Below are 26,363 nucleotides of genomic sequence, written 5' to 3'. Positions count from 1 at the left end.
GAAGCTTGTTGCTGCTTTATTGAAACTTCCTCCCTGTCGCACACAAAGCAATTACACAAGGGGGTATTGCCAGGAAGCTTTTGCAGAGCCTTCTCCCTCTGTACCCCCCGACAGTCCCCAGAGACCCTGCCTCTGTGGTCTCCACCTCTGAGTCCGCTCCCTGGAGGACCCCGACACACAGGGAAGCAGGCACAGGAGGGCTGTGGGGGCCAAACCTCCCTGGTTGCCACAACCACCATGACCCCAGTGGCAAGGTCTGTGCCCACAAGGGGGTTGCCTGCTTTGACTGAACTAACCGGTGGGTTTAGTCCAACGAACAGATGTGCCCGACTTCAGGGCTGAATTTTTGCTTGATCACAAGCCTCAGGCAGAACTGACTCGTCTATGACTGAATCGACTGAATGGATGGCCAGCAACGGCCTGGCCTGGGAATGGACTGGCAGCTCGTCACTAAAATGACTGTGATTGAGCTGACTCCTTTCATGGAATCAACCACTATGCAGCCACACTGACCACAGAGCAACTGAATAGGTGAGCATTGGACTGTTGATGACAACTCTTCCGCAGAACAATTGTGTGTTTGAAGAGACGGTTTTGTGATGAAATAACTGTTATTTCCTGGAGCTAATTATTGAATGACAGTCTGTCAACTGTTTAAAGTAATCTCATTTGAATTAACAATTATACAGTCACTCAGAGGTCCTACATTCACCAGAGTTGGCATCCAGTGGATGGGTTCATTTGAATAAAATGGTTTGGAGGCTAACTTGGTTTTTTAAATTGAATTTCGTCACTATTCTATGTATTCTATTTATCACTATTCTAAACGACTCATGGTTGGCTAACTGATTATCATTTAAGCAAGCTAGTTGAAGAAATTGATTACATATATATTTATATATGGGGTAGCTAATTGATGACTACTTGATTAAATTGCTATGTGAAGTGACAACTATTTATAAATCAATGCAATAGACTGTTGTTTTGACCAAATTATGTTACTGAACTGACAAGTGGGTTTTTGATGCGTCAGTTGCTTGGCTGAACTGATCAAGTCGATAGTTGCTTAACAAACTCACCAACTTTAGAATGACCGATGGTCTAAACAAGTGTCGGAGCTGATTGACATAAACCAAGCATTGTTGGGCTGAATTTTTGAGAGACCTGAGGAGTGATTCAGCCTAAAGCGTTGACCCAATTGTGAGCAGCTCACAGGCCCTGCAGGAGGAGCAGGCCAGCGAGGGAGACACAAGCAGATTGTCCTGCCGAGGGGGGGGGCAGGAGGGTCCACCCAGGCTGCAGGGGCCACCAAAGCAAAAAAGCAAATTATGAGGCAGCTCCACCCCTCCCAGCACTGGGGCTGGGGCCAGGCGAGGGTCACACTTCTGAGTATGGGGGTGGTGCTGGGTCGCCCTCTGGGGTCTTCGATGGCAAAGACAGGGCTTCCTCGTAGGACGGAAGGACCACCTGGGAGAGACACAGAGATGAGGGTTCAGTATGATCAAAAACGACCTGCAATTCCAACCCGGGGTCATGGGACCCAAACCCCCACCTCTGGCAAAATGATGCTGGTGCTGCTGCTGCTGATGATGATGATAATGACTGGCAGGTCTTGGATGTTTGCTATGTGCTAGACACTGCCTGCATGAGATAGGTGCAGTCCCCAGCCCTGTAGTGGACATACTTGCCTTTGCCTATTCAGCATCAAGTCCCCCTTATTTTGAATACAGTGCACCATTTTCCTTGGGAAAACATTCTCTGTCCATATACCTCCAAAAGAACTCGTCCCATCCCTCAGATCCAGCGGGGTGGCTGGACTTGGCCACTCAAAGTAGAATTCCATCCTCCTGGCTATCGTCCTTGGTTTGGGGATAGGCACGTGGCCCAAGTTGGTCCAATCAGACATACTACTGGGACCTTCTTTTTCTGTTGGGATTACTGAGAGGGTGGGATATCGCCTAGGGGTTTTGGCAGTCATTTTGCCACCACAAGGGACGGGCTTCCTGAAAATGAAGCCAACATCAAGGAAAGTAGAGTCAAGAGATGGAGAGGATGAGATCGTATCCTGATGTCGTAATTCAGCCAGGCCCAAGCCAGACCTACATTTGGCTGCTAAGTTCTATGAGCTAGTAAATTCCTTAAGTCAGATTGAGTTGGGTTTTTGCCACTTGCAACCAAAAGTGCCTTAACTAATACAATCTCCACCTTACCGGGGAGGAAAGTAAGTTACCAGGAATTTAAACCATCACTTTCCAATAAGCTACTTCTAAGTACACCCCATCCTCTCTTCCCCGAAAGCCTCCTTCTCCTTTCCCAGCTATCTCGTATCCATTGTCCCTCCAAGACCAGTCAACTGTCACCTCCTCCAGGAAGCCTTCCCTGATATCCAAAAAGAGGCCAGGTCTTTCCTCTGTGCCTACTGTCCCTGTGCTTCACACCAAGTTGTAATTGTATCTATGTGTCTGAACTATACACTCCTCTAAGGCAGAGGTAGCATCTTAGTTTTCTCTGCGCCCCCTGGGATTGATATGAGACTAGCAAAGAGTGAGAGGTAGTAAATACTGAATAAATGAATGAGTGAGTGAATGAGTGAGTGAATGAATCTTAGACTACCAGAACTGAAAGAGACCACATTTCTTCTGTTCCAATCCTCGTCTTACAAATAGAGAAACCAAGGTCCAGAGAGGGAAGGAGACTCGACCCAAATGGCACAGGCAGTGAATGGCAAGGCTGGCACCCACCTGCAGCCAAACTCACCTTCTGGAACATCTTGGAGTTGCTCCTCTCCTCAATCGAGTTCAAGCACTTGATGAATCTGTAGCACCGCCACACACACTTGAACATGTAGACCTGGAAAAAGGCCCAGGTCAGGCTATGCTCTGCTGAGCGTCCTTCTCACACTCCAGCAGGCCTAGGACGTATGCCAGGCAGGAGCCACCACTCTCCCCAGAAGCCAGCATCCAGCCGCTCCTGCTCAGACCTCTCATTCTGATTGGGGGTTCCTCACCAGCCAGTCCAGAATATTCCAGGTACTGCCCTTTTCATTGCCCCATAGACACCACATAGCAAGCGGATTTTGGTGGCTTCTGGCCCACCCTCCAATTTCCCCGGCAATAGACCCACAGCTCCTGCTTGACTGCCCACACTGACCGGGAGCTCACTACCTCCCGAGACAGCCCTGGCCATCTGGAAACAGAGCTGATGGTGGGACATGTTTTCTTCAAAATTGCTTCTGATATGTTGTTTTCTAAAGCAGATTACAAAACAGCATGTGCAGTATTGGTCCATGTTTATAAAGGAGGAACAATTGGTATATATCCATCAGCTGATGCAAGTTGATGTAAGAATTGGGCAGAAGCTTTCCAGAGTGGGGCGTACAATCCCAAGGGGCGAGCTCAAGAAACAACAGAAAACCCCCAGGATGCCCCCTGAGTAGGAGGAGAGGGTCCTGTATACTGGAAGGTCTTGTTTGATGGATTCCCTGGTTGGGCACATAGGTGGGGCAAGGAGACATGTGGAGGTACTGAGTGACAAAGAATGAGGCATGAAGGCCCAGGGAAAATCAAGTCGGTGGAGGGGGCCAGCAAGGCAGAATGAGGGTCAAAGAGGGAAGCCCCTCATTCTGGAAGATCAAAAACAGAAGGGGAGCTGGGGGACGGAGCTGTGTGGTGGGATCTGGGGAGGGGTCCTGCAGTAGAGAGTGCCGTGGAAACCCCACACTGACTTCCCCCATGAAGCCTTTGGAGCGTTCTCACTGCACACTCACTAGTGCTTTTGTGCTAGGTCAGTCGTTGGAGAAGATGTTAAAAGGGGCAAGGTTCTGTTTCTAGGTTGGCAGTAGGTGACGGCAGAGACTGCCCAGGGCCTCAGATGGAAGCAGGAGCTGGAGTCCGCAGACGCCCACCCACCAGCACAGAAAGGCTGGGGGGAAATGCCCCAAGTTAGCAGTGATGTTCTCTGTGTGGGATGGGGATGGTGGAGTGCTTGTCTTCTTTCTACTTATCTGTAGTTTTTTGTTTTTTGTTTGAGAGAGAGATTCTCACTCTGTCACCTAGGCTGGAGTACAGTGGCACGATTATGGCCCACTGCAGCCTCAACTTCCCAGGCTCAAGCAATCCTTCTGCCTCAGCCTCCCTAGTAGCTGGGACTACAGGCACGTGCCACCACATGCGTCTAATTTTTTTTTTTTTAATGTTTTGTAGAGACAGAATCTTGCTATGTTGCCCAGGTTGGTTTTGAACTCCTGGTCTCAAGCAATCCTCCCAACTTGGCCTCCCAAAGCACTGGGATTACAGGTGTGAGCCATCACACCCAGCTCATCTGTAGTTTTTTAATTTCTACAATGACCTATGTTACTTTTATGATCAGAAAAGAACACTTCTTAAAAGCCCTTCCTTCTGTTCTGTGGTCATCAGCATCCCTGTGGCTTCAGGCCACAGGCCCCCATTGTGGCCTCTAGGATCCCACAAAATTCCCCACGAGAGTTCTTCAGGTGTTAAGAAACGGCAGTCGTGTCCCCCTTGAGTCCTCTATTTTCCATGCAGAATAGCACTCAGGTCTTCGCTGGGTTTTGTGGGGGGTTTTTTGACTTCCTAAGATGGTACGTTTTCTTGTCTCTTCACATTGCTGGTTGCACTGCTGTGAACACACTCTGGTGCTTCACCATCACTCAGACCTGGGTCCTGAAGCTGGACCCTATCCCTGGGCCTGACCACCCCAGAGAAGAATGAGACCATTCCCCTCCCTCCTTCTCATCAACAAACCTCTATTAACATGATCTCAGGCACATGTGGATGCCTGAATTACACAAAACTGTAACATAGGCAAAGTAAGACTCATGCCCCTGAGGCCCAGAGAGAAGTGACTTGCTGAAGACCAAGCACACAGCTAATGACAGTGGGGCTGGGATTCAAACGCAGGCCAGTCCAAATCTAATTCCGGACAGCTGGAATTAGACATCTGAACGCAGGTGGCCTTCATGGATTCACATCCCCTAAACGGGCTGTCTCGGAAGATCCCAAGTAAAGTCAGAGGAGCTGGCATGGGATAGCAAGAGAAAGGAGCTAAAAGCAGGAGAGGAGGCATGGAGGACACGTGTCCCTGCCTTCTAACAGCTTGGCACGGGCAGGCCTGGGCCCAGCACGCCTCACCACCCCTCCCAGAGCCACAGGGCAGGGGTCCACTCACCTTGAAGATAAGGACAGTGATGAAGGCGATGGAAAAGATGATCATCATCTTGATGAACTGGTTATACGGCATATCCTCCTGGCTGGGGAGGTAATTCTGCAACAGATTTGGGAGCCACATCAATGTCTCTGGACATAAGGAATTCCAACAGCACCCACACATCCAGGACTAATGATCCCACCCTCCACACACACAGGAGCACAGTGTGGCACAGCCGTCACCTTGGTCGACCGCCACAGCAGCCTTAGGAAGCAGGTGCTACCCTCAGCCCCATCCCACTGACAGGCAAACCAAGAAAAGCCAAGTGGCTACTACCTCCAGATCCGCGTCCCAGGCTGGTGCACCCGCCCATCCCCAACTGGCAGGTGTCAGCTGCCCATGGGCCACACCTATGCCCTTCTCTAGAAGATCATTTTGGCTGATAGGGACCACCTAATCCACTAGTACCCGGGAGGTTACATTCGCTCCTCTAGGGGCAGCTTGAAACCAATGACTGATGCAGAGGAACTCGCCCTAGGTGAGACTGCCTCTGCGGTCATTTGCAAATATTACCACACATTCTTTGAGACTCCTCCCTTCTAAAGGTAGTGTTTATTTCCTGTCCCCGTGAGTGTGGGCTGGACTTAGCAACTCACTTCTAACTAACAGAGTGTAACAGAAGTGATGGAAGTCGTAAAAGACACTGCCTTTCCTCCTTGCTTGTCTCTTACATCGCTCCCGCAGGGGAAGCCAGCAGCCATGTCAGGAGAGCACTCAAGCATCACTACTACAAGTCCACACGATGAGGAATTAGACAAAGAGCCCACATCCTGTGAGTGAGCCACTGGGAGTGCATCCTTCAGATCCAGTCAAGCCCTCAGTTGTCCACAGGCCCAGGGACCATCTTGGGTGCAGCCCACCAGAGTCCCTGAGTCAGAAGAACCCAGCTAAGCCACTCCCAAGCTCCTGATCCTCAGAAACTGTGTGAAATAATAAATGTTTATTGCTCTAAGCCATAGTGTTTAGAAATAATTCATTAGACAGCAATAAAAATGGATATTATGTCTGTGTTGCAATTCACACACCAAGGCCCTCTCTGGGATCATGCAGGGCTACTCCTATAGTCGTGTCTTTTCTTGGTTTCCTCCTTTTCTCAAACCTGCCTTCCTCACTCCTTACAAGTTTCCTCCTGAGAGGGCTCCCTCAATACATCACCAACACAAGAATCTTCCTCCCAGGTTCCAGCTCCAGGGAACCTGGCCTAAACCACAGACACACAGAGACATGAAGTAACTTGTTCAAGGCCACACAGCCAACAAATGGGCATGGACCGCTGCCCCAGACTCACCATGTGGTTCATGGACTTGAAGTTGAGATAGGTGGGCACTTCCATGTAGGAGCTGCAGAGGGTCAGGATGCTCAGGCAGAAGTCCAGCAGCTGCAGCGTCATCAGGGGGAACTTGGAGGGGCTCTGGGGAGGACAAATACAAGGAGGAAGAATAAGGAGCGGCAATTAAAGTCCCAGTTACTGAGCAGCACATAATATGCCCTCACTTGAGAGAGCATCTCAGCTACAGACATCATCGACTCATCCCCTGTGCACAGAGAGACGTGAACACACAGATGTTCATACCAAGAGCTGGTGGCAAACCTGGGACTAGAACCAGGGTCTCCAGACTCCTAGGCCAGGGCCCTTTCACGATGTAGTCCCTCGGTCTCTTCAAGGACAACAGTTGGGGAAAGTGAGAAAAGCAACTTTGGGTGACTGTGTCCTTGACTGGTAGCAGCCCTCAAGCCACTCCACAGTGGACACTCACTGGCATGAATCATCCTTCTCTTCCTTTCTTCAACTTGGAATAACACTGGGGGCTGGGGGCCTGAAAGCACACGGGCCCTTTCCTCAGGTGTCAATTCACTCCCAGCAGCACTGACCAAATGCTGACCATGGGCTACACCCCCCAGTGTGCGTGTTCCTCATTTAACTTTCATAAAGCAGGCTGGTGAGATGTGATTGCAGGTACATTCCACAGAGGAAGAAACTTGGGGCAATGTGGAGGGACTCAGAGACTGGGTCAAGACCCCAGCCAGGAAGAGGGCTCCTACCCTCCCCAGCCTGAGCCCAGGGCCCGTGTCTGGCCCCCTCCCATCTCCCATGCCAGGCCTGGGGTCTGCTGTCCAGTGAGAGGTGGGGGCTGGGTACTCACAGCACGGCTCCGGGAGGCCAACTTGAGGTAGGCAGGCAGCTCAATGTAGGAGCCCAGCAGGGTGAGCAGGCACAGGAGATAGTCCATGATTTGCAGGGACAGGAAGGGCAGCAGGTACTTCTCCCGGTTCTGAAAGGTAGGCCCAACACCATCAAGTGTCCCCTGCATGCAGCCAACACTCCCCCACCCAGCCTGATGTCCTCATGCATCCCCTGCCCACCCTCTCCCAAATCTTCCCTGCCCTCCTCAGTTGAGGTCACCTTCCTCTGAGTGACACTCTGGGGACAGGGAGTGGACAAAACCCAGGCCCTGAATGAGAGGAGTCTTGGTGTCCCAGGAGACGTAAGGGAACCGTCCCCATCTATCAGGGCTCAAAGAGCAGGATTTGACTCAATTTGCTCACAAGAACCCAGCAAGGAAGGGCTTTGTGCACTTTTTACAGAGGAGAGGGGATCGGAGAGGACTTGCTGGAGTTGGGGACACCAGGGCTAGATCGGGGAAGGAGACTAGGAGCGAGCAGGAGGGAGGGGTGGGGCACTGGAGGCAGAAGGACCGACATGAGCGAAGGCCCAGAGGCAGCAGAGAGCCCTGGCCCCCCACCCCCTCCATCTCCCCCACCACCACCCCACATACAGTTGGACCTCCCTCCGCGGGCCACTCCCAGGGGTCCAAAGTCACAGTAAGGGGCCCTGCCAGGAAGAGGCTGAAGTCCCTCTCCTTCAATTGAAAGCAGGTGACCACCGTGACCAGTATTCATTCATATGCTCTCACAGCTGGGGACAAAATCACGGAAACAGGGGTTTCCTGGTGTCTCATGTGGTCATTTAAAATCACTCAGGAGGCAACCAGAACAACCTTGACTGATCTCAGAGTCAAGGACCACTTGCTCCATTTCTCCATTTCCCTAGCTGAACCATTTGAGTTTCTGCACAAGCACCCAGAGCCACCCTGCACAATGCAAACGGCCTCCCCGGGGAACATGGGTTCCAAGACACAGTGGATGTTAGCAAGGGGAGAGGGTGTTGGCATTTTAGGCAGGGTGGGTGCATTCCAAACCAGCACCAAATCATCGCCCCACTCCTCCGGCCCTGCAAGTGCCAGGCCCCTGTCTGCTCAGGAAGGACTCTCTTTCTGGATCCTACTCTCATGGCCATGTGATGAGGCCCTGGCTTCCTGCCTTTCTGGGGACCAAGGGACAGCGGCTTCCTCTTCTGCAGGGGGTTGAGCTGCAGCCCATCTCAATCCTCCCACCAGATTTGCCTCGGGCCCAGGAGCCCCTTGTTGTCACACTAGACTGTCCCTGTCTCTCTGAGGGCCCATCTTCCCCAGTTAAATCATGAGCTCTCTGGGGGCCTTCCAGGACGTAGGTCCCCCTCAGGGTGCTGGCACCTGTCACTGCACAGATAGAGCTGCATGCATCCTACGTTCCTCCTGCTTCGGCTCCTCTCATCCATTACAAAATCCAGTGCTTTCTCCCCTCCCTCACCCCCAGAAACAACACTTCCTCTTCTCACTCTCCAAATTCCCTGCTTCCACCTGCCATTTAAAAGGATGTGGGTCATCAGCTAGTTCTCACCGAAATGTCGGTGACCAGCATGGCCCACCAGGCCCGGCCCCATGGAGGCTCATGTTACCAGGGAACCAAGGTCACCAGCCCAGGGAATCTCAGGGAGAAACATGGTTCGCCAAAAGGTAAATGTGAAGATCTCCAGCATGCAGGTGGGACCTCCGAACACACCCGCCTCCCCCCCGTCTCGGCACCCAGCACTGCCCATCAGCGGGTGTGAATAACAGGAAGGGGCAGGGGCAGCGGGGCTCCCGAGCCCTCACCTTGACCACACCGATCAGCAGGCTCAGGCTGATGACGAAGAGCATGGCGATGAGCATGAAGCTGGAGATCAGGTCGGCTGAAAGGCAAGGAGAGCAGTGAGGCGCTCAGGCGTACCCCCAGCACCCAGCCAGGCTCCCAGGAAGACACTTCGGGAACCACTGGTTTGGGGACACGAGGGTGCACAGGAAAGCCCAGGCCCTGCCCTCACGCAGTCCTCAGTCTGGAGTGGGTACAACGACAAAAGCAGAACATCACGCGTAGCACAAGGTGGATGCGACAGAGGGTGTTGGGCTGGAGGTGCAGGCTGGGGTCCACTTCAGCCAGGGTGAGGCCGAGGAAGGCATCCCTGGGGAGTGGCCTGAGAGCAATGAGGAGTCGGCCTGAGACAGGGACAAGGTTGCTGAGGTCAGTGTGGCTGAAGCAAGGTGTGGGCTGAAGAATTGCAGGGAGATGCTGTCAGAGAAGTGGGCAGGGGCTGGGTCCCATGGTGAGGAGTTTCCATTTTATTCTAGTGTGATGAGCAGCCACTGACAGCTTTAAGCAGAAGAGTGAGGCTGTCACCTTTACCAGCTGGTGGGGGTTTGCAAAGTGCCATTCCATCTGCTCTCACCACCTGCATATGTGGGTGGGGTCAGGTGGAACATCCCCATTTGCAGATGAAACAGCCGAGGCCCCAAGAAAGGAAGACACTTGCCAGAGGTCATCCATCGTCCATGGAGAGGTGACAGGGCCTCCAACCCCAGCCTGGCTATCCCCAGCCAGGGCTCCCTGTCCTCCTCCCGCCGCCACTCCTCCGGCGTCCCCTGGACCTACCGATCCTGAGGTAGCCCATCTTCGAGAGCTTGCAGGACGCCTTGCCATGGGCCACCTCTATGGAGTGCTCGATGAACAACAAGACGCTCATGATCTGGAGGCAGAGCAAAGCGTCAGTCAGCTGAGCCTGCATCACGGCCCCCCGACCAGCTCTTCCCACCTTAGTGGTGTACAGCAGGGAAGCCAGTAGTGAGGATCCTGGAGTGGATGGCATGCCAGGTCAGTAGGGCATCCCAGACAAAAGAGTGGCCTTTACATAGAAAGCCCATGCTCAGAATCCTGGGTCTTCCTCTCTCCAGCTGTGTGACCCTGGACAAGCTACTTGACTTCTATATGCCTTGGTTTGCCCATCTGCAAGATGGGGATAATATTAGTAACTTCCTTAGGAGGCTGCCGTGAGAAGTAAATGAGACTATCCCAGGAGATCCCTTGGGCCCGGCTCTCAGTAAGAGTGGTAACTGTTACTACTGAAGGTCAGGCTTAAAGGGGTGGGGTGGGGGGTAGAAGTTGAAGGCCCCTCCACTGCACCCCCTTCTCTAACAACAGGCTCTGGGGATCAGAGAGCATCATAGAGCTTCAGGTTCCCGGAATCATCAACACAGGCCCGGGAGGGCCCTGGAGAGCATCTAACCCTGAATCCCTGTCTCCCATGGCCCCTCAGGGAATAATAACATCTTCCTCATAGGATTGTGGTGGAGCCAGATGGGATAATTCACTTAAAGTACCTGGCAGATAGTAAGCACTCCATCTGTGCTATTATTATTACCGTTATCCCCACTTGACTGTAGGTTCCAGGCAGGGAAAGCTTGTGTGTGTCTTTGTTCATCCCCCTAGCTGTTGTATTTGTTGAATGAATGAATGAATGAATGAATGAATGAATGAATGAACAAATGAACCCCACGCTCTCAGAGGACCGTTGCTAAGAATGATGGGGAAGGGGCGAATCTGATAGGCCAGAGTGTTGGGGTGGACCTAGAAACCACTGAAATTCAGCCACAAAACTGCAGTTTGAAAGAACCTTGGAGATCACCTTGTCCATGCCTTCCACCAGCCAGTGCAGGAATCCTGTGCCATGCAGCCTCTGCTGAAGTGCTTCCAGCCATGGGGAACTCACAACCTTACGTGTGTCCATGTCCTTGCAGCAAGCCCTCCACCCTTCCCCTACGACACACATGCAGTTCTCCTCTGCCCATATAAAGAACAAGAAGACTCTCCCCTCCCTTCTAGTGGGTGCCCTATCTCTATTAATATGGCCCTAAGTTTACATTGGCTTTCTAGGCAGCCCTGCACTGGTAACTTATGCTCAGCTGACAGGCAACCAGCTACCCACCATCTGTTTCCCCCTTGCTGACTGTGTGGGTTTGTTTTTTGTTTTTTTTTTTTTAGCTCAGACACAGGTCTCAACTTGTCTTCCTGCCACATTACATCCTGTTTATGGGCGTGGAAAGGGACTGAACAGAAGAGTGATGAAGAGCTGGGCTCCAGATCAAGAGGGATTTGAATCCAGATCACTGTGTGACCTTGGGCAAGTCTCTTAACCTCTCTGAGTTGCCTCATCTGGAAAATTGCAATCGCTGGATTCAGTGAAGATTAAATTGCATTATACTTACAAAACCCTGAGCTCAGGGACTGGCAGGGGGTGCCCAGCAAACAGAATCTGCTTTTGGCTGGGGCAAGCTTACGTGGTTGGGCAGTAGTACCAGGAGCATGGTGCATGCTCTAACTGCCCCCTCTAGCTGCTGGAGAGTGAGCTGGAAAGGCTTTGTCTCATCATGAAAGTCGAGAGCACCCTGAGCAGAAGGCAGGTGTGGTGAGGGCTATGGCTAACACTCAGAGGAAACAGCCCTGAGAGAAAAACTCCTTCCTCAGTCCCTAAAGGCCAAGCCGCAGCCCCTCTCCTCTCAGTTTCACCTTGAACGAGAGAAAGAGAAAGGGAGGCAGATGACAGCTCCATCCAGCACAGAACGGGGTGTCCTGTGAAGTGGTGAGCTCCCCGTTCCTGGGAGTATGTAAGCAGATCACAGATGAGTCACAGCTGGGCTTAGAGAAGGACCATGAGCATCAACCAGCTGTGAAACGAGAAGACTTTCAAAGTGTCAAGATTCCAGGAGTATCTGAGATCTGGAACAAAGCCTAGAATCAGATCATCTCAACCTCCCCTTGCTAGAAGGAGCCTACCTCTACTTGTTTTATAAGCTCCCTCTGCTTGTTTTATAAACTCAGAGAGATTAGGTGGCTTGCCCAAGGACACACAGCAAGTTGAGTGGGGGATCCCAAGTCTCCCAGTGCTATTCTGATGCCTTCCCATTCCCCTGACCCCCAAAATGCCTCAGAGCCCTGCTAGCCTGAACCCTGGGGAGGACTTAGATGTTTTCATCATGCACCTATGTCAGTAAAACCTTTTGAACACACGCCTCTATCTTCCTTTCTTTCTAAATTACATGAATGTGTTACTGTCCTAGTTTATCATGAACATCATAAAACAGCTACTAAAAAATTTCCAGAAATTAAAAAATTGTATGATTGAAAAATTTAGAATTTTAATATTGTCATCCTGAGGCCATGAGGTCACCCTGAACATTACCCGACTTTAGAGACCTCTACTAATCCTCAACTCCCCTCTCAACTCCTCTGTTCTCCTCCAAGCATCCCTCACTGCCCTGCAACCCCTCCAACCACCCCAGGGGAAGAAGGGGACATTTGTATAGCCTAACCCCACGCCACGTGATCTTCCCCTCTACTCAGCAGAGGGATTATTAATACTTTCACTCCCATTTCACAGATGAAGAAAGTGCAGCTCAGGGAGGTCCAGGGCCTTGCCCAAGGCCTCCCAGCTGGTCATATGTAGGGTTAAGGTTCAAATCTTGGCCAATTCCCTCCACTGCCCAGCATCTCCCAGCCACCCAGCTCTGCCTGAGGCCTGACCCTTCCCTGTGCCTCAGTGGAGGCAGAGAGGTGCCCCCATCCCCTCTCCCTCTGTAGTCCCCCTCCCTCCCCTCAGCCTGAGCACCAGACACCAGAGGTATTTCTATTTTTGTGAAAACCACGTGCACTTAAAACCCAGGTCACCCTCCCCCTATTTCACCTTCTCAACAACCCTGAGGCAGGGGACGGGGGAGGACTTTGTCCCTATTGCCGGATGGCCCACGAGGCTCGTAGAGAGCAGGGACCGGCCCACGGTCACGGAGCGAGGCAACCTCAGAGCCTGACTCAGACTCTGCAGGGCCCCGACCTTCCACGAAGATGCCAGCCCCTGACCCGGTAGAAAGGGAGGAAGCTCGGCTCCAGGCGCCCATGCTGCTCTCTAGGACATAGAATGGAGAAGAACTCACATTTATTCAGCAGCTACTGTATGCTCAGACCCGCACACAGAGGCTTGCACTGCAATCTCCCAAAACTTTACAAAAGAGGCAACATTTTCCTGTTTTACAGATGAGGAAATGGAGGCTGAGACAGAACTCATGTCCTGTGTCACGTGGCCCGGCTGGGGTGTGAACCCTGTTGCCTTTCTCCTGGGGTCCGGGGCTCCCCACAAGGCTGGGCTGGCTCCCCTGGGACTCCAGAATCTCTCCAGCCATCTGCCCACTCTTCCCTGGCAGCCAGGCCCCAGCCCCTCAGAGCTCAGGAGACCAGAGCTGGGGAGCAGGAGGCCTCCGCCACTGCCTCACTGCTGTGTGGCCCGGGCCAGGTTCTGGCTTCTCCCCGGCCTCAGTGTTCGCCTTTGGTCAATGAGAAGAGACCCTCATTTTCCCCTGGGGCCATGGGGATGACAGAGCGCAGGAGGGTCAGTGGGGTGGAGCTCCTACACACTGCAGGACATCTCACCCAGGCTGCCCACAGTCCTCCACCCCCAGCCACCCCAGGGCCAGCACCCTACCCCTCAGAAGGCCCTCACTGCCCCACCCATGTCCCTAACCAACAGCTATTGGTAATTCCTGGAAAGTACCTGGACGACCTACAGAGTATGCAAAAAGTCCAAATTTCCAAGCTGGCCAGGCACGGTGGCTCAGGCCTGTAACCCCAGCACTTTGGGAGGCCGAGACGGGCGGATCACGAGGTCAGGAGATCGAGACCATCCTGGCTAACAAGGTGAAATCCCGTCTCTACAAAAAAATACAAAAAACTAGCCGGGCGAGGTGGCGGGCGCCTGTAGTCCCAGCTACTCAGGAGGCTGAGGCAGGAGAATGGCGTGAACCCGGAAGGCGGAGCTTGCAGTGAGCCGAGATCGCACCACTGCACTCCAGCCTGGGCAACAGAGCAAGACTCCCTCTCAAAAAAAAGAAAAAAAAAATTTCCAAGCCCCCAGCCCTTGCTTTCCCTTCATGCCCCTGGTTTCCACCTGAACATAGCGCTGGCTTCTCCCTAAGCTCTGAGAGCCCAGCTGGGCTGTGACCTTGGAACCCAAGTCTTCCCACGACAGGCACAAGGCTTCTCTCCTCCAACAATGCCCAGGCAGATAGCATGCCCTCACCCACCTGTTCCCCCATTACAGCATCTTTTAACCGACTGTCCCTTCATTCTATGCTGGTGAGATCATGAAGATAAGAGTTGGGGTGCTGGAGTCAGATGGCCCCAGGCCCCAGCTGAGCTCTGCACCCTTGAGCCAGCCACTAACCTCTCTGGGCCTCGGCTCCTCATCTGAGGAATGGGGTTAATCACTGACCTGCCTCACAGGATTGCTGAGGTCAAATGGCATCATGCAGTGCACAGAGCCAGGCACACAGCGGGTGCGCCACAAGCAAGCACAGTTGGGTGGTGGTTTTTGCTACCTCTGGGCTTTCACTGACTCTCAGTAAACACCCGCTGAGCACCCACCACCTCCAAACTCTGTCTAGACAAGCCACTGACTCTGACGTGCCGGTGTCTCAGTCTCCAGGGAACTCAGTGCCTGAATGGTGTGCTCAGAGTCATGACAGAGGACACGCATGGGGCTTGGGGTCCTTGATGAGGGATAATGCATTGCTATTTAAAAAACTTAAGGAGAGTTTCACCAACAGGAAACCCACGAGCATGGCTTTGAAGGATAAGTAGGAGTTTTCCAACACAGAAGAGAAGAAAGCATTCCAAAAGAGGGGACATCGTGTGCAAGGCTACAGGCCTGTCAGTGCAGGTGTGTTTCAGTCTCTCCAGGGAAGCTCAGAAGGTGCGGGAGTGTCTCTTCCCTGAGAGGAGGATGTTACCAGTGGGGAAGTATGGCCCAGAGAGAGACAGCGACCAGCCCAAGGTCACACACCAAAACTGTCGCAGGGTCAAAATCAGCTCTGTCCTCCTGCCTCCAAGCCGGGCTCAGGCTGCGGTCCCAGCCATGCTCAGCCACCGTTCCCACCCCCACTCTCCTTTCCCGCTTTTCACCTCTTCCTTCTGCCCCTCTTTGGTTTCAGTTCTTATTCCTGTCTGCATGCAGCACTTCTTTCTTAATGACAAACACAGCTTCCCCAAGCTGGCCACTGGGGAAGTGGCCAGGGCGCAGGGGTATTTGTTTCTTTTCCTGGTGGCTCTGAGGAGCAAGCAACAGGTTGAGCTAAAAGAATGGGGGCAGGGGCTGGAGGAGGGAAATCAGGGAAGGTGGGGACAATGGGGTCAGTACTGAACGTGGCTGGGCAATAAGGATGGCGGTGCCAGAGGGGATGCCGTGTAAACAGTGCACCAGATGTCACCTGGGAGGCACTGGCCATGGTGACCATGTGAGATGGGGAGTGGCTGTTGGGATGTTGTTGGAGTTGGCGTGGTGATGACAGTGATGATCAGAGATGCTGCTGGTGATGCTGGTGACAGTGATTGGGGTGACGGCAGTGGGGACATCAGGATAGGATGGTGATAAGGAAGATCATGTGGATGGTGGTGATGACACCAGAACCCCCAATTCTGGGGTTCAAAGACCAGTCCCTTCTGCAGAAGAACAGGCCCACTCTCTCACACTCTCTGATGCCCAGGACCCACCATCTCAGAAGCAGACAGGCAGAGACCCACCCTCTGAGATTTTCAGGGAGGTGAAGGTTACAGAGAAAGAACCCAGCCTTCAGTGAGCACCCATCGTGTGCCAGCCGGAGTGTGGACACTTTCCTGTCTGTTTACTTCATTGGCTCCTCCTACCAAATGTGCGAGCCCAGGACAGAGGCTGCACAAGAAGACATGCCCGGGCTTGTCCTCAACCCTTCCCAACAGACAATGCAGTTTGCCAAATGGGTCCCAAGTGCCACAGCCTTCCCTTGCCCCTCCCGCTCAGGGCTGCTCCACCCTGACCTTGTGTCCTATGGCCTCACACGTCTGCCATCATCGTTATCATTATGGCCCGTCCCTGAAGCTCAGTCCCCTCAACCTCACCTGCCCACCCTGATTTCCCCGGGTTGTCTGGGAGGAGGATGTCAGAAGGGAGTCAGATGTATCACTGTCAAGAGGAAGCTCCCCTCCCCCACCCTGTGCTTCTGGTCAGAGCTTATGGGGGGCTCAGTGGGGGCCAGCCCCCCAAGAGCTCTATCTCCCCAACCACCTCTCCAGCCAGCCCAGATACCACCAGACGCCCCCATTCCTGGGGCCACGCACTCTGCAGCAGCCCCGCCTGGCTGCCTACAGCTCCCCAGAGCCTTGCTTCTCTCTCTTCTTCACTCTTCTGCAGTCCTCGTCCTCCCTCCCACTTCCACCTCATTCCCTCCTCCCTCCACTGGGCTCTGGGGCTCACAGACTTCAGTGAGAACCCCAGTGCTGATCCCCTGTGGGATCCTGGCCTGGCCACATTACTTCATCTGTAACATTTCCTCATCTGTAGAAGGGAGGGAAGAATCCATCCACCTCCCGGAGTGGGTGTGAGAAGTAAATCACTGAAGACAGTGATTCAGAAAGATCAGCGGAGCTGCAGAGGTGGCTGTGTGTGGACACCCAGCACGGAGCCTGCTGGCCGTGGCTGCCTTATTTGTAACAGCCCCAAGCTGGAATCAATCCAAATGTTCTTTTGCAGGAAAACAGGCAAACGCATTGTGGTAGATTTATACAATGGAGTATACACAGCAATGGAAAAAATGAGTTAGCTACCCGCAACCACACAGATGACACTCCCAAACATATCGTTGGGAGAAAGAAGTGCTCGCAAAAGAACACACGCTACAGAATTTCATTTCTACGTAGTTCTACAGCTGTATGTGATATAGAACTACATAGATGGGTAGAAGTCAGTGGGGGTGGGGCAGTGGCGAGGGGGGGCTCTAGGGGCCTCTGGGTGCTGGTCCTGTCTGATTTCTTAGTTTGGGTGGAGGTCACATGGATGTGTTCACCTTGTAGAAACTCACCAAGATATGCGCTTACGATAACTGTGCTTTTCTATAGGTAAATTACACATCAAGAAAAGGTTTGCAAAAATAAAATAAAATAACATAGAGATGGGCTGACACCTACTGTGCCAGGTTCCACAGGATCATGAAGATGAATCAGGCTGGGTCAAGACCCAAACGAGCATCCAGGCCAGAGGGCACGACTCCCAGGGACCCAGCACACAGGGCTCTGGGTCAACACCCAAAGCTTAGGGTCCAATGGTGGGGGTCAAGGAGGGCTTCTCAGAGGAGGTGAATATTGAAGAAGATTCCCCCAAAGAGCAATGGGAAAAGTGTTCCAGGCAGAGGAAAGGGCATGAGCAGAGGCCAGTGTGTGTGAGTTTCATTCAGGAAGCCGCAAGACGTTTCTCTTAGTGAATTGTGATTTGGCATCATCCATGTGCTGAATACGCAGCAGGCCTCAGTAAATGGCAGCAGTTGGCTGGGAGAACACACGGATCCACTGGTTTGGCAGGGGTGGGGCCTCTGGGGTTAGAGAGAAAGGGGAAAGAGCATGCAGGAGACATGACGGCTCATGCAAAAGCCTAGAGAACCTAGACTCAGATGGCTCAGATGGCACTGGAGGAGGCTGTCACAGGCAGCACAGGAAGTGCTGTGACTGGGCGCTAGCAGCTAACTTTGCCCCAAAAACAAACAGTGCCAGTGAATCCCAGCAGCAGAGGTATGCTGGCTGGTGGTAGCTTATCAAATCTCCCTTTAGGAGCAGCCAGTTGGGGGCTCAGAGTTGGCCTCTAGGTATGACACAAGGCCCTGTCATCCTCCACTTCCTAGATATCTGGGGAAGCGCCCTCCACTCCCCCAACGATTCTCTCAAACCATCGCTTCTCCCTTTATCTTCAGAACAAAGACCCACGACAGTGATAATAAGTATTGATACTATTATTATTCTGCATTTATTAGACGCCAGGTCCTCTTCTGAACATATACAGTCGGCCCTCTGTATCACGGGCTCTGCATCTGAGTATTTTCAATCTGCAATCCAAGATGCGGAACCTGCGGGTAGGGAGGGCCGACCAACCACACGCTCTCTCACGTCATCCTCGCGCCAGTCTTGAGGGACAGGTTCTGACATGAGTCCCACGTTTTTCTGATTTTGCAGGTAGAGTTGAAATCAGCTCTTCACACATGGGCTCTGTGCTTCTCAGAACAAGGCTCTGGGGATGGCAGAACTGACCCCCCACCCCATCCCATGGCTGCCAGGAAGCCTGCCCTCCCTGCCTCCGCCTGGAGCAGACACTTGGGCTCGGATTCTTTATCTAACACAGGCTTCAGAGTCACTCGCCCTCCTGAGCCTCAGTTTCCTCATCTGTAAACTGGCGGCCCCGGTGGCAGCTGCCATTTGTCCGGTGCCACAAATGGGAGTTACTGATCCCCATTTGACTGGGGAGGAAATTGAGGCCGGGGGAGGGGTGCCTTGTCCCAAGCAGCCCCTGCGCAGGGCTGAGGCGGTGCAGCTCATGGCTCTGCTTCCTGCCTCATTAGGGGGTGCTTTGCGCCACTTCCCCTGGCAGGGTGGGGTCCCCTGGGAGACCAACGCTCGCCTCACAGTGAGCTCAGAGCGAAGTCCTGGTTTCAGGCCGGTGCTCTAGGCTCAAAATAAAAGCCTCATTTCCTGGAGGCCTCGGGGCCAGGTTGGAAACAGAGAAGTCTCGGCCAGGCCAGGCTAGAACCTTCAGCCACTCTCTCGATGGGATGGGCCACGGGGCCCTCCTGCTTTTAGAAGCTGGGGTTCACGCCCCTGAGGTGAGGAGAACAACTCAGTTCTGACACTGAGGAGGGGCTACAACTCCCACCCTGCCCCCACCGGCCTCCTCACCCCTCCATGAAGGGCACAGAGCTGCAGTGGCAGAGAACGCAGCCTCTCTGTCCAGCCCAGGGGCACCGGGCGTAAAGGTAGCAAGTTCTAACAGATTCTCATCCAGGGTTTTCCCCACCTGGCAGTTTGGACCCATTTTTCAACCCCAAACAGATGAACTTTCAAGAGGGGAGCGGGGCCAGGCACAATGGCCCACGCCTGTAATCCCAGCACTTTGGGAGGCTGAGGCGGGTGGATCACTTGAGGTCAGAAGTTTGAGACCAGCCTGGCCAACATGGTGAAACCCCGTCTCTCCTAACGATACAAAACTTAGCCAGGCGTGGTGGCACACACCTGTGATTCCAGCTACTTGGGAGGCTGAGGCACAAGAATCACTTGAACCCAGGAGGCAGAGGTTGCAGTGAGCCAAGATCACACCACTGCACTCCGGTCTGTATGACAGAGTGTGAGATTCAGTCTCAAAAAAAAGCGGGAGGCCTTGTGTTCTTCTTCCATAGCCCACTTCAGGGACTCGCCTGCTAGCCCCCGACCCGGCTTCGCTAGGGCCTCCTCCAAATGATCACTTTTGAGGCAGGGACCACTGGCCCCATTTACAGATGAGGAAGGCAAGGCTCAGATAACAAAGGTGCCTGCCTGCTCAAGTCGCATTGCCGGTAAGTAATGGAGATGGGCTTGTGTTCCTTTCAATCACAAATCACTGTCCCCGAAGTGGAGCAGAGAAAAGAGCCCCAGGAGTTCTAAGGAGGTCAAATCAGGAGAGCTTCCTGGAGGAGGAAGCTTCCCGTGAACTGGACCATAAAGAAGAAATGAATGGTGGGAGGCTGGATGAGGGCAGGGCCTCCCAGACAGACACACCACCCCAGCCATGGGCCAGGGAAGGAACTCATTTGCCCACTTTCTGGATCATTCCACACACCTGTGTGCCAGCAGTGGGGCCTGAAGGAAGCTCCTGCCCCACCTCTCCATGTGTCCTGGAGCAAGTAAGGGGCCCTGCTGGACCTGTTTTCCCATCTGCAAAATGAGCTGACGGACCGAGCAGAGATCCATCCTCTTAGCTCTGAAGCTTGTAAAAGCAAAGGACTCGGGCAGGTCCCACCCCTGGGGACCTCTCCACCCTACTCCCCCACACACCTCGTGGCCACCCCTCCTAACCCAGCTTACCAAACCTCCTAGGTCTCTGAAGCACGGCGGGGTCCTTGCCCTTCAAGCCTGTGTTCATGCTACTCCCCCCGCCCAGCATGGCCTCTTTTCCAAGGTGCCCAAGCAAAGCCCTACTCATCCTTAGGACTCAGACGTCCTCCAAGAAGCTATTCCAGAATCCCAACCTCCAGCCCTGCGTCTGTGCCCCCATCATAGCCAGCAATGTCATCTGTTGTCCTTGTCACAGTTTTTCCTTGGCAGACTGGCCCCTCTAGGGCAGAGGCCATGAATGAGTCAGGGCTGTATCACGGCCTGGGACTGGGCACAGAAAGACATGGGGGGCTTACCTGCACGAGGTCAGGGCAATAGACACTCCTTCTTCAAATACTATGATTTGAATGCTTTACCTTTTTTTTTTTTTTTTTTTTTGTGGAGACAGAGTCTCACTCTGTCGCCCAGGCTGGAGTGCAGTGGCATGATCTTGGCTCACTGCAAGCTCTGCCTTCCGGGTTCACACCATTCTCCTGCCTCAGCCTCCCTAGTAGCTGGGGCTACAGGCGCCGCCACCACGCCTGGCTAACTTTTTTGTATTTTTAGTAAAGACGAGATTTCACTGTGTTAGCCAGGATGGTCTCAATCTCCTCACCTCGTGATTCACCCGCCTTGGCCTCCCAGAGTGCTGGGATTAAAGGTGTGAGCCACCATGGCCGGCCCTTTTTTTTTTTTTTTTTAAACAGAGTCTCACTCTGTCAGGCTAGAGTGCAGTGGTGCGATCTCGGCTCACTGCAACCTCTGCCTCCCGGGTTCAAGCAATTCTCCTGCCTCAGCCTCCCGAGTAGCTTGGATTACAGGCTCCCGCCATCATGAATAGCTAATATTTGTATTTTTAGTAAAGACGGGGTTTTGTGCTGACGTCAAGTGATCCACCCGCCTCAACTTCCCAAAATGCTGGGATTACAGGCATGAGCCTCCACACCCGGCCTTATTTTATTTTATTTTTTTAATTTTTCTCGATTTAAAAGTAGTATACTTGAGCCACAAAGTAAAGTAGCATTGGGTTATAACCCAAAGCATACAGTAAAGATCCTGGGGTCCCTGTGATACAAATACATCATTTATTTATATAATAAATCAGGAGTACAGACAAATCTCCTTGAGAAATTCTAAGTAATTTATGTAGCTACTCTGCCCTCAAGGAGGTGGGGCGGAACTCCCCATTCATCAAACTTGGGCTGCATGGAACAGCACAGTGATTTCCTTCTAAAACATACAGCATGGAAAGGAGAGAAAAAAGAATAACTTTACAAGGGAGCAACCTCAGCCGGGGGCTCAACGTCACCAGCAACAGTGGTGAGTCAAGTTGGCAGAACCTTTTCTTAGTACGATGTTCTGAGACTGGCACGTCACCTCCGTGGGCTTCCTCCCAAAAGCACATTCCCAGTCTACTCATGAGAAAATCACCAGAGACCCCAGCTGAAGAACATTTGACAAAATGCCTGACAAATACTCCTCGAACTGTCAAGGTTTTCAAAAACAAGAAAAATCTGAGAAACCATCATACCAAGAGGAACCTAAGGAAGCATGAAGACTAAGTGGGACGTGGCATCCTGGATGCAATCTTGGAACAGAAAAAGGATATAAGAGGAAATCTGGGGAAATACGGGTAAAGCGTGGATTTTAGTTAATAACAGCTCACGAATATTCATTCACCCATTGCAACAAACACACCACGCTAACTGTGCTCTATTGCTAATATTGAGACGTTAGCAATAGCGGAACTAGGCACAGGGGACGCATGAACTATCTGTACTGTGTTTGCAATTTTTTCGTAAATCTAAAACCGTTCTGAGTACGTGCTCATTGTACCAAATATGGAAAATACAGAAAAGTAGAAAAAATAGAGTCTTCACCATCCTAGAACCCAGACACATTTCCTCCTCGCCCTGTTTTGACGTATCCTGTTTCGATACTGTTGAAATCATAGCAGGTGCTAAGTTTTTTAACCCAGACAATGCATTTCTAAGAGTGGAATTCTGGGCACCCTGGGGAAGAGGGGTCAGGAAAGGAAGAGATTTCTGGACAAATGCGTCTTCTGGGGGTGCCCACTTTCTCCCATTGACTTAGGACATGCTTCAGGTTGACAAAAAGCCAGGACCCAAGGGATCAATTTAAGAAATTTATCTAGGCTGGGCTCAGTGGCTCATGCCTGTTATCCCAGAGTGTTGGGAGGCTAAGGCAGAAAATCACTTGAGGCCTAGAGTTTGAGACCAGCCTGGGCAACACAGTGGGACACTGTATCTACAAATAGATATATAGTAAAAATTAGCTGGGCATGGTGGCATGCACCTGTGATCCTAGCTACTCAGGAAACTGAAGCGGGAGGATCACTTGAATCCAGGAGTTCAAGGCTGCAGTGAGCTGTGATGGCACCACTGCATTCCAGCCTGGGTGACAGAGCAAGACCCCATCTCTTAAAAACAAAAACAAAACAAAACAAACAACAAAAGATGGGCAAGTTACTGAACTTTGGAAAAAAGAATAAATTTTAAAAAGAAAGAAAGAAAGTTTGTTGGCTTCCTAAAGTGTGCAAGTTTGGGTGACCCAGAGAATCCTCTACACAAACCCAGTGACATCCTGAGGAAGACGCCCGAGCCCAAAGCCACGGACCAGGCTTCCCTCATGTAATAACGCCCTCATGACTCAGTAGAGCATGGCACTGTCTCAGGATGGCAAGGGCCCAATTTAACCCTCCCCAGAGGGGCCAAGTCCACAAATAGCTCATGATGTGTAGAGTCGTCACCCATGGCTGGGTCCAGATGACAGCCGGCATGGGCTATTGACACATCTGGACCACAGCTTCTCTTTTTCCATTCAGATGCTCAAGGTCCTATCAGCACACCTGCTAGCCTATGGGAAAGCCCCCAGGCCCTGCCCTTTCTGGGAAGGAGAGAAGACTCTTTCGGGGTGCAGGAAGATAACCCCCCACTGGAGTCAACTGAGGACCACAGCCTGGAGACAACCTGGGCCGAACGCACAGCTTCCAGGACACCCCTCTGTTCTTATGCCTGCTCCTGCTCTAGAGCATCTCATCACTCATAGGCATTGGCTCTCAACTGGGAGAGACTGGGCCCCATAACTAGAGACATTTTTGGTTATCACAAGAGGCAGGGTAGGGAGAGGGGCAGTGCTACTGGTATGTAGTGGGTAGAGATCAAGGATGCTGCTGAACTTCCTCTAACACACAATTCACTCCCCCAAGACAAAGAATTATCCAGCCCAAAATATCAACGGTGCACTGCAGGGAAGATCCAAAGTCTTAGCTTGTCACTCAAAACCTTTATCACCTCCTCCCCAAACTCCAGGTTGGTCTCTATTGTGTCCCTGTAGAAGCCAAACATATACGCCATTGCTCACCCATTTCTCCTCCCCTTCCATACTGCCCACAACCAAACTCTCCCTCTTGCCAATGGCACCACCTCCAAGAAGTCTTCCATGATTGCTTGGGCCCACACATTCTTCAGCTCTGTGAGCAGGGACCGTATATCACACCACCATTTACAGGTGAGGACATCGGATCAACATTTCTTGATCAACAAGAAATCTTAACAGCCCCACAGTCCCGGGTTTGCAGGGCAGCCTCTGGGCTCACACAGCCTGCAGATGGATTCCACTTGGCCGGCGCAGAGATTTTTTTCTACCATGCATCAATCACTAGCATTGAAACATCAGAAGATGTGACACAAAAGCCTGCTCCCTATTCTCCAAACATCAGAAGAGTGGCCACCAGGGCCCACAATCTTTTGTGGAAACAACCAGCAAAAACAGAGAGCAGCTTCAGGGTGGGACAAGCAAGGCCTCCCCAGGTCACCGCAGGCCCATCTGCCCCCTGCTGTCACTCACATGGCCTGCCCAGACCCTGGAGGCATCAGAGTTGGAGACCTCTGAGCCAGTCAACATCACCTTACCCCTGACTTTATAAAAAGGAAACTGAGGCCCGGAGAAAGGCTTGTCTGAGTCCACACAGCCAGTTAGTGGCAGGGCTGGGGTGAGGACCCAGGGACTTGCTACCTGTGAGATGCCCCTGCATGCCACACTGTCCTTCCAAGAACGCTGCATAGTCTCAGAGCTTGAAGGCCTAAAAGACAGGGTACGGGGACACCCAAAGAGTGATATGCTTCTCTCAGCTCTTGCATTGGCAGGAGCTGGGCAGGACAACCTCTGAGTTCCTGCTCCCAAAACTAGAGTCCTTGAATCTGACAGCTTGACTCCAAGGATGCTCACAACAGGTGCCATGTCTGATGCACAATGAATGATAAGGCACTCACCTGTGCGTCAGGCATGGTTCTGCAAGCTTTGTATATATCAGCTCCCTGAGCCTCACAACAAACCCTATCAGATGGGTACGATAACTCACATCCCCATTTTTTTAAATGAGAAAACTGAGGTTCAGAGAGGTTAAGTAAATCACCCAAGGCTGCACAGCTGGGAAGCAGGGAAGCCAGAATTTGCACGCAGAAGTCCGCATCCAGAGGCCGCGCGCTAACCACTGAACAGCATCGCCCCCCTGAAGGCTGGGCTCTTGCCACAGCTCTGCCTGCCCTGCCTGTGACAGGAAGCAGATGCAGGCAGGTCTAAGTGTGCAGCAGCCCACCGCAGCATGTGGATCTAGGCTAATTTTGAGGAAGCCCTTCCAGACTCATGAGAAAACTGTCAACCAACCACAGGCCCTGAGTCACCCCAGGAGGAAGTTGCCTGGGTCTAGGGGAGATGGGTGTGGCCAGGAGTTTGGGGGTGAGGTGGGTCTAGGCAGGACAGTACAAGGACCCTGACCCTCAGCCACCCCAGGCAGAGGGGGAGCCTTGGCCCCCGGGCACTGTGACTTGCCCGAGATCACACTGTGAGTTACCAGGAAAGGAGGAACCAGGGACAGCTGTGACTTCACAAGTTGCCCAACAGGAGCTTGGGCCGGGCAAGTTACCCTAATTATTAGCACAGGTCGCAATTCTCTTTGGTAGGCAGAAGGCCGTGGTTTGACTGAGCTGGAAGCTAAGAGGACTCGGCCCCTCCCTTCCCACTGGAAGCACAAAGGGGTGATGCCCACTTCTTTTCCCCTTGAGTGGCCCAGGCTCCATTCGGGCCCCAGGGGAAGAATCGGGGCTGTGTCTGTGGCCGACCTCACATCCTGGTCAAACAATCCCAGCCCACGTTCCTTCCAAGATCCCTGACTTCCAAAGCACTTTCACATCTGCTGTTGGCTTTGTGCACAAATAACCTTCTGGCCGCTGCTGTGCCCCATCTCACAGAGGCAGAAACAGAGCCAGCCTCGGAGTGAACGTCAGTTACATTTGCCTGGAAAGTGGATTCCTGCTCCCTTACTCCTCACTCCTGCGGGTCCCCCCAGCCATTTGACAGAGGAGGAAACTGAGGCCCAGAGCAGGACAGGGATTTGCCCAGGATCCCCCCGAGAGGTGGAGAGCAGGAGCTCTTTCATTTGCGGGGGGCTCCGTAGATGAGGGGTCACCGCAGACACGCACACTCACGCACGCACACACACACGCACACCCGGGGCCCCCACACTCACCACATGGTAGATGGCCAGGGCGGTGGTGGCGATGCGGACATTGAAGCAGCAGCAGGTCTGGCGGACGGTGGACAAGCGGGGATCCATGGTGCTGCTGTCCCCTCCTCTGAGGCACTGAAGGGGAAAGAGCCCGGTCCCTGGAGCAGGGCAGAAAAGGGGAAGCTGCTGGCTGCCCTCCTCACTTCCTTCCTGCCCCTTAGACAGGCAGGGACAAGGTCGTCACAGCTGGGGTGGGGCAGCTGGGAGCGGGGGCAGGGCAGCAGCCTGCCTCAGAGCACCCCACCACCCTCTGCCATTCCCAGGAAGGGGTTCCGGGGAGGACAGACCCTAACACCGTCATCAGGCCCTGCTCTGCACCAGGGCCAGGGTTCTGCCATTTCACACACCTTGCTTACTAGAAGCACACTACCAACTTTGGAAGCCAGGACTGTTACCAAACCCGTTTCCAGATGAGGAAACAGCTGTCCAGAGAGGTCAAGGCACTTGC

General features: G+C 52.8%; 1 protein-coding gene across 1 annotated transcript; it reads right to left on the bottom strand.

Annotated features, from left to right (window-relative positions):
• LAPTM5 (lysosomal protein transmembrane 5) lies at window positions 1–25,992 on the bottom strand. Its single transcript, XM_015133569.3, has 8 exons — window positions 25,877–25,992; window positions 10,015–10,108; window positions 9,201–9,277; window positions 7,371–7,499; window positions 6,515–6,637; window positions 5,188–5,283; window positions 2,758–2,850; window positions 1–1,467 (listed from the first exon to the last, which is right to left on the bottom strand). Exons 1-8 carry the CDS (start codon window positions 25,961–25,963, stop codon window positions 1,378–1,380), a joined length of 789 nt encoding a protein of 262 aa, XP_014989055.1. The 5' UTR covers window positions 25,964–25,992; the 3' UTR covers window positions 1–1,377.
• Between the last annotated feature and the right edge of the window lie 371 nt (window positions 25,993–26,363).

The sequence above is a fragment of the Macaca mulatta genome, chromosome 1 (genome assembly GCF_049350105.2).
Source record: "Macaca mulatta isolate MMU2019108-1 chromosome 1, T2T-MMU8v2.0, whole genome shotgun sequence".
NCBI classification, from domain to species: Eukaryota; Metazoa; Chordata; class Mammalia; order Primates; family Cercopithecidae; genus Macaca; species Macaca mulatta.
The sequence above is the reverse complement of the archived record's forward strand: the minus strand, read 5'-3'. Positions and strand labels throughout refer to the sequence as shown.